Source organism: Galeopterus variegatus, unplaced genomic scaffold (assembly GCF_000696425.1).
Source record: "Galeopterus variegatus unplaced genomic scaffold, G_variegatus-3.0.2 Scaffold2848, whole genome shotgun sequence".
Classification (NCBI taxonomy): Eukaryota; Metazoa; Chordata; class Mammalia; order Dermoptera; family Cynocephalidae; genus Galeopterus; species Galeopterus variegatus.
Window position 1 is genome coordinate 167,939 of NW_007728959.1, and position 8,255 is coordinate 176,193.

The window sequence follows — 8,255 nt, forward strand, 5'->3', positions numbered from 1 at the left end:
GGGCAGGTGTGGGATCGAGGCCATGTGAGGAAGGCCTCTGTCACTGCCGGCTGTCCTAGAGATACGTGCCAGGCCTGGTCTTGGAGCAGCCCTTGGCAGGGGAGGGCGTAGCTTGGCTTCAGCAGGCTTTTGAGGCCCCTCCAGCCCCAGAAGGCTTTTCTGGGTTCAGCGAGGAATGGGTTCCCTCTTGCTCAGCCAAACCCCTCAGCCTTCCCCGCCCCTCCGCTCCCGGTGCTGGGCCAGTGCAGGAGCCTGAGGCTGGCGGGGACGGGGCGGCGGGCGGACCGCACTATGTTTGGTGGGGCCTGAACGCTGCCCAGGGCCAGAGCTATTCTGGGCGGGGAGGGAGGTGGCAGGCCGGGGGAGCCACAGAGGCCTGGTCCTCAGCCCCAGCAGCCTGCGGGGCAGGGCACGGGGGCACGGGGAGTCCCTAGACCAAAACCACCGCTCACTCCCTAAGGGCAGCCGCCCCCCCATCCCCCTGGGTCGGCTGTGCAGTGGGGAAATGGGGGAATCCCGACGGGGCGAGCGTGCAGGGAGCCAGCTTGGGTCCTCACCTGCAGCCCGCCCAAGGGTCTTGCAGGCTCCTCTGCCTGGACTGAAGCACCCTTGCTGGGCCTTGGGGCCTATAGGGACCCCGTTCCTTCCCAGGTTTGGGAGGCAGGGATCTGCCAAACACCAGCCATCCCGGATTCATTTGGCCCAGGGAGCACCTGACCCCCTTGAGGGAGGCTGGATGTCTGGTGCCCTGTCAAACAGCACCTGAGGCCTCCTCAGCTGACCTATGTCCCCAGCTCTGATGTCCACGGAGTTGCCCTCTCAAGTTGGCCCAGCCCAGGTAGGCAGAGTGGTGGCAAATGTCCATGTGGTAGGATTGCCCCTGGTCCAAAGCATGGCCCTTGTCAGGGGAGCCAGAGCCGGAACTTGCTTCTTGAGATCTTTGCTCCAGGACCCATGGAGCTTGGGGGATGGGGGTTTCCCTGGGACTAGGACCCCCCAGGACTGGGACAACACATGGCAGGGAGTCCTCATGCAGGTCTGGATTCTGTTCCTGGGGCTGGGGTGGTTTTCTGACCTGTTTCCTCATCTGGAGGACAGGATGTTGGGAGCGGGTGTCCTTTGCTGAAGGCTCACCCAATTCCTCATGAGACAAGACAGTATGGCGTCTCTTGCCGAGGGGCTTGGGTGGGAAGGCGCCTGTGGGGTGGGGGACATTTGACTTCCCAGAGGTCATCCTGGAGGGAGGACAGGCTTCACAGCAGGCCAGGAGGTGGGAAGGCGTTGTAAACCGTACGGATGGCCCTGGACTCCCCTCTGCTTACCCCCCAGGGGCTGTGGGTCTAGTGCTTGTGTGTCGAGAGCAGGCCAGGCCCCTGGCTGGTGTCTCCTTCACCGAGCCCCTCCCTGCGGGGGGCTGGGAGGAAACCAGGTGTCACCTCGGGGCTCCCGCAGGACCCCAACAAGGGGTCAGTCTCAGGAGAGTGACCAGATAGGCCTCAGGATACTGGCTGGGAGGGAGGGCAGGTGTGGGCCCTCTAGCCCAAGGCGGCTCCTGACTCAGTGCCGAGGCCTGGGAAGCAGTCATTACCCTGCCTGTGCAAGTCCTCTGTCCTGAGTCAGGTGGCATCCTGGCCAGAGCTGGGCGGGGCCGCAGGATGGATCCACCCAGACCGGACTGTGGGAGCGTGGAGCACTGCAGTGTTGGCAGGCAGCTTCTCACGCCTGCCTCCCACGCCCCTCTGTCCATCTGTCCCCCGCCCTGAGGCGGTCCAAGCCCAGCACTGATGGCACTGCCCTCCCTGCCCCCACCCCACACACGCAGTCAGCGTTCTGCCTGGCTGGCCTGTTCTAGGTACCCAGACAGAGCGCACGGCTAATGCTGGCCCTCTAGTGGGAAGTGTGTGGCACTGCAGCGGCAGGGACCTGGAGCAGCAGGACCAGTGAGGGTCAAACCGGTCAGCTTGTCCTGATAGCGTCGGTGATGGCAATGGCTAGCACCTGCCCACGCCCTCTGCAGCCTTGCAAGGCAGAAACCATTAGCACGCCCCTTTAATGGGCTAGGAAACTGAGGCACGGAGAGGGGAAGCGGCTGCAACCAGGCACACTGGTCTCCCTACCCTCCCACCACCCCTGCCCCACTGTGCTCTCTTCTCTCACCAGCTGGGGTTCCTCAGAGGCTCTGCACCCCCAAGTCCGGGAGGGGGCAAGTGGATTTATAAACTTAAGAGAATTTTAGCATGTTAAGTGATTATAAGAGCTTAGGATCAGGAAAGCAAGAAGGAAAAATAAGGATCGGAGGTTTAAAAAGCTGTACGGGCTGGAGTCGGGGTGTCCAGCCCTGTGTATGGACACGAGGGAGGGGATACGGGGGGCTGGGGGAGGACAGACAGAAACAGGGACCCCCAAGAGGGACAGATGCTCAGGGCGGTTTGTTGCCACTCCCTGTGGAGTCTGCAATCTGGAAGCAGCCTGGGTGTCTCGGGAGTGACTGCTTGAATGTGCTGTGGTACCCTGGGCTAGCACATACACTCCGTGGAATATGGCAAAGAGACTCAGGAGAAGCGGGAGCTGCAGGCACAGGCCTGGAGGCTCCACCAGGTCGGCCTCAGCGGTGGTGAGCACGCTGCAGGGCACGGGGAAACCAGCAGACCGCCCCAACCGCCCATGAGCCGCTGGCATCTTCGGGAGCTGCACGTGGAGAAGGGGAGACCAGACCAGCTGCTTCTTTATCTCCCTGTGTAGTGACCGATTTGTTGCAATAAATGTTTATTTTATTCATAATTCTTAAACCCTGAAAAGGGTTAAAAAAACATCGAGAGGCCCTTGTCTTTACATGCTGTACCTTCCTGTGTGTGCTTTGCCCAGTCCTGCAGCTCTGGGGACCTGGGGCTCCCTGTCCACAGCTCCAAGTCTCAGTTGTCTCATTGATGAGGTGGGGATGATAGTTCCCACTCAGCTGGTCATGGGTGTGAGCACCCAGCTCAGGGCCTGCACACATGAGGATGCACACTGCCCTTTCCCTCCGACCTAACTTCCCGGGGCCCGGTTGTGCCCCTGCCAGCAGCTAACCCTACGCCCTGACCCTAACTGGAACACAGAATTCCACCTTCAGGCCGTAGCTCTGTCCTTGCTACCACTGTGTCCCCAGCACTTAAGAGAAGTCCCGTCAGTAGTTCTCACCAAATGAATGAATGAATGACGGACAAATGTCTGCCCTTCTCTCTGGCCCCAGTGCCTCGGCTGGAGCTCAGGCCTCACTTTTCCAATCTGGTGTGGCTGGTTCTCCTGGCTCCATAAATCCTGGCCTGGCCTTGGGGACAGCCCAGGTGCTTGGAGGGGGGCAGATGGGATTCCTCGGGCTCATTGGGAATTGTCCCTGGTTCCACGGGGGAGAGGCAGACAAGGCCCCGGGGAGGGCTGGGAACAGGGGTGCGTGCAGGACCTCTCCTCTGGCTTCCTGGTTCCTGACCCCAGCTTCTTGACTTCCTCTGGGAGGAGAGTCTTAATCTGCCAGCCCCCGTTTCAGGATCTCCCTCCCTTGTGTTCCTCCCAGTTCCCCAGCCTTAAGGAGCTTACCAGACAGATGGGTGGACAGAAGCCACTTGGACATCCAGAGCAGACACAGGGGCCCCTGGTTGGTAGGGCTGACTCCCTGCAGACAGCCCGCTCCGTGGTCCCCCAGCGCCCCACCGGCTTCCGTCAGAATGGTGTGGCTGGCAACGGCTCCTGTTCTCCAGGGTGACCCTCTGGGCTCTTACCTCATCCTTAGGGCCCTTTTTTGCCAACCCCACCCCCCACCACCAGGAAAACACCCGCAGGTCCTCGGCCCCTCAGTAAAGGTTGTTTGGACAATCCTTGCTGCTCACTCCGAGAGGGCAGCTCACGCCCACGCCTCACCTGCTTTCCCAGCCTGGGAGGGGTCGGATGGGGCTGGGGGTCCACTTCACAGAAGGGGGAGCTCTGGCCTCTTTGGAGGAGATCTGGCTATCTGACTCTCTCCAGGCTGGGCGTGTGACCAAGCTCTGGTTTCCAGCCACCCTCAGCTCCACCTGCACTTTTGGGGTACAGGGCTAGGTTGGCTGCTGTGCCAGACCCTCATCCCATGCCACCCGAGGGAGGCTGGCCTGTGTGCTGAGTGTCTGCCCTGTGCCAGGCCATCTTGCATGATCCTTGGTCCGGTGACCTGGGATTATCCCTACCTTACAGACAAGGAAAGAAGGCCCCTGGGATTAAACAAGACTCACAACCAGCGAACTTTGGGGCCAGGCTGGACCCCAGCACTGCCTGGGCCACAGCCCAGCTCCTCGCCGCACCAGGCTGCCCCGTGACTCAGACCCGCCGAGCCGGCAGGTGAGGGCCAGGGCGGGGTGCAGGTGGCAGCAGGTATAAGGTGGCGGCCAGGGTGGCCCAAGAGCCTCGTCCTCACCTCCAGAGAACATGCGGCTTCTCGTCGGGCTCCTGCTGGCTGCCACCCTGAGCCTGGAGCTGAGTGAGTCCAGGGGTCCGGTCACCTCCTACTGGGGCCCTCCCATGTCCTCCCCCATCGCTCCAGCCCGTCCTTCTGTCTCAGCTACTCCCAGCCCTGGGCTATGACTGCCCACCTTGGGGGAGCCCATTTCCCGTCCCCTTCCCAGCCCCAGCTCCTGCCCTCTACTCCCAGCACCACTCAGAGTTCTCCTCCTGAAACCCCCTCCTCAGCCTTCACACCGACCCCTGCACTTCTCAGTGTACTGCCCACCCTTTGAAGGCACCCCCACCCCCCAGGCTGCTCCACTTCCACAGTGGCCCCCTCACACGTGCACAGCCCACCCTCCCAGCCCTCTCTCCCGGCTGGCCTGTCCCTGCTTCCCTCCTACCTTCCTCCCGGGGGATGGAGGCCTCTGCCCCACTCCTCCTCTCCTCTGCCCGGCTCCGTTGGGCGGTGTTCTCTGACGGTGCCCATATCTGCTCTGCTGGTGCATCTCCCCAGCCTCAAACCCTTTGGCCTGAAGGCTGGCTGGGGATGACCCAGCCATGGGGCCCTAAGTGAGACAGGGTAGAGCGTTTGTACATCCCTGCACTCAGGAAGCTCTCACGTCCATCAGTCTCCATCCCCAGGGATGCTCCTCCCGGCCAGGACCCTGTGTCCTGTGAGGAGCTGACCCAGTGGCCCTAAGGACAGCATCAGCACAGACGAGCTCCATCCTGAAAACCCAAGACCCACAGAGACCCTTAGGGATGCTGAGCTCAAAGTGGGGAAAGCCTTTGTCACCGTCAGACTGGGGCATGAGGGGTCAGGTGGCCTCAGAGCAAGTGGCCACCCATCGGTCACCCCTCCCTTTCCATCTTAGCCTGGGGCCCAGCACTGCATGGGAGCCTGGGTGCTAAGCACCCCCTGACTCACCTCTGACCCAGAGACCCTTCTCTACATGAGGGGGTCCTTGAGCTCCTCTGGCTGCTGAAGTCCTACCTGCCTCACGAGGAACAAGCCCCAGGCTGGCTGGCTTTCTTCCAGTTGGAGGATGGAGGGTCAGAGTACTGTGAGCCTCTCTCTCAGGGCTGCCCCACAAGCCCACGTCCACCCAGGCCTCACGCGGGGCTAGGGGAGGCAGCTTCCGTGCCTGCTTCCGAGTGGGCGGCTGAGTCCAGAGAGGAGGCGACCTGCCCACGACCGGCTGGGGAGCCGGCCGCAGCCTCAGCACACCCCTCTTTCTTTCTCCTCCCTCCTCCTCCTCAGCCTGGCCACTGTGTGCCAGGAGCTGCTGTGACACTGTCCCAGCGTCCGCAGCATTCACCGTCCAGCAGCCAATTTCCTTTCTGGAGCTAAAATTTCCCCTGCCTCCCTCTACCTCATTGCTGAAAACACAAAACCTTCTGGGAAGGGCCAGAATTATTCTAATTATTTGAGAACCCGGCCCCTCCCCCGACCCCTGGAATTCATTCAGTCCTTCTGCAAACCTCTCCTGAGCCTCGTTAGGTGCAGCGTGGCACGTGCCCTGAGGCGCGGCGCTGAGGACTGGGTAGAATGCCCTGCCCTGCTCTGGAGGCCCTCACATCTGGGTTGGCGGGGGTGGGGAGACAGCCCTGAGCACAGTCACATGCGCAGGGACACTGGTACCAGATGAGGCCCGGGACACTGCCGCTTGAGGTGGGCATGTCAGAGGAGGAGTCATTAACTCTTCCCCGGAAACCCAGGAGGCCCTCTTAGAGGAGGTGGCTTCTGAGCTGGGCTTGTTTTGCCTGGAAGGCAGAAGGAACAGCGTGTGCAGAGCAGGGAGTCATTTGGGAAGATGGGCACATGCGAGGGAATGGGAGGCAGGAACGGATCGTCTCTTGGTGGTGCCCTAGGGCACAGATATCCCTGCCTGTCAGGATCTTGCCCAGCCTTGGCTGAGGCTTGGTACAGGGTGACTTTCTCCCCAAATCCTATGCTGGGGGTATTGAGGGGCCAGGCACCCCAAGATAAGGGGCTGGGGGCCCAGTGCCTGTGAGAGCTGGATCACAGAGTTGGGGCACGAGCCCCTGAGAGTGGGAGTGGGGTGCTGGGTGGGAATTGCGTGGCACTGCTACCTGCGGGAGTTGCCTCCACGGCCTCCCTGTCTGTGAGTCCCTCTGCCTGCAGCTGCAGCTGAAGCCATGTGGTGCCACCAGTGCAAAGGCTTCGGAGGATGCTCCCACGAGTCCAGATGCCCGAGGGGCTCCACCCACTGTGTGACTATAGCCACCCGTGAGTAGGGGACGGGCAGGGGTGGGCTGGCCACGCCCTTCTTGCCCAGGTGGGGCGATCCAGGCCCAGAGGGGGCAGAGCCTGATCCAGGCACCCAGCAAACCAGGAGCAGAGTGGAGAGAGCACCCATGAGCCTCAGCCCAGGGAAGGGCCCAACTGAGGGGGCCACCTGTGTCCCTGGGAAGCCCAACACCTGGGCAGGGGGTTGACCCTCAGGTGGGTGAAGGGGGTCTGGGCAGCTCAGGGCCTCTGAGAACCTCTATGGCTTCTCTCCCACTGGCTCCAGGGGCCCTCATCAGCTTCCAGGACCTCCCCCTGGTCACCAAGTCCTGCTACAGCGGTTGCCCCAACATCGGCATGCTGGGCTTGGGCCCCCAAGTGTCCATCGCCTGCTGCCAAGCCAGCCTGTGCAACCACGACTGACCACCTTCCTCCACTCCCGGCTGCACACTTGGCCCTCACCGGTGGGCCTGCCAGAAGCACATGCCCTGCCCTGGGCCTGGCTCTGGGGCCCTGCACACTCTCCAGGGCACAGCCCTGTCCTCCAGGCCTGGCCAGCCCTCACCTCCCCAACCTTGTGCGCATGCCACAGTCCAGCACGCTGTTCCTCAGGGAGTCCTGCAAGAACTCCTGCCTAAACCCACTGCAGCTCAGGCCCAGGCCTCCCTGTGTGCCACCCCCTCAAGTCCTGACCAAACCCCCCAATAAAATGTTGCCGGATCACTTGGCATGAGCTGTCCAGTAAGAGGGGTTGAAGGGGGCAGGTTTGGGGGTGCTTCACCCCCCTCACTACCTCTTTTCAATGATGGCCTCTGTGCCGCTGGCTGTTTCCCAGCAGCCCCCCACCCCAACCTTCCCTGATCCACTGAACAAGCCTTCCCACCTCCAACCAGATGTCAGGGCCTGGAAAGGCTCAGGGGCCTGCAGATGAGCCCGGGACCCCAAGCAGATGCTTTTCCTGAGCCAGCTGTGATGGGGAGCTGGGGCTGGGGACATAAGGAGCACCCCAACCCAGAGGGGGAGTCCAGGAAGCCTTGGAGGAAGAACATCCTAGCCGGGATCTCCAGGCTCTGCAGGGGTGGAGGAAGGGAGGAGGGGCTCCTGGCTGAGGGAGAACCAGGGTGAGAGGGCTGCAGCAGGGTGGGGCGCTGGAGGTGAGGCAGCCCCTCTTCCTCTCTTTCACTAACCAGCCCCCCAACACACACACACACACCTTGGTCGGCTGCTCATGGAAAAAAAACCCCGCCACCTCCTCGGCCTGGGCCTGGCTCCTTGCAGCTCCCCGCCAGCCCTGCCCATGCTGGCCCACCCACCCTTGCGCTTGCTTGGCTCAGTGCATACTTCTGGGAGGCTCGTCCATCCCACGCCTGCGTGCCCCTCTCTAGGAAGCCCCCCAACCCAGCAGGGGCCTCTCCCTGCAGCTCCTCGGGCCCACTGGGTGCCCAGCCTGCAGGCACCGAGTCACATCCCTGAGGTGGATGAAAGGTATGGATGAGATAGCTGTAACCATTCACCTCAAGGGTGACACGGGAATTAAATGAGCCTCTGT

General features: G+C 62.1%; 1 protein-coding gene across 1 annotated transcript in view; it reads left to right on the forward strand.

Annotated features, from left to right (window-relative positions):
- Window positions 1–8,255, forward strand: part of LYNX1 (Ly6/neurotoxin 1) — a 24,809-nt gene that overhangs the window by 2,130 nt on the left and 14,424 nt on the right. The window contains exons 3-4 of the mRNA XM_008583183.1: window positions 6,602–6,706; window positions 6,993–7,299. Coding sequence (XP_008581405.1) covers window positions 6,602–6,706; window positions 6,993–7,129 — 242 coding nt within the window. The 3' untranslated portion in view covers window positions 7,130–7,299. Of the gene's footprint in view, window positions 1–6,601; window positions 6,707–6,992 lie in introns of the transcript that reaches the window.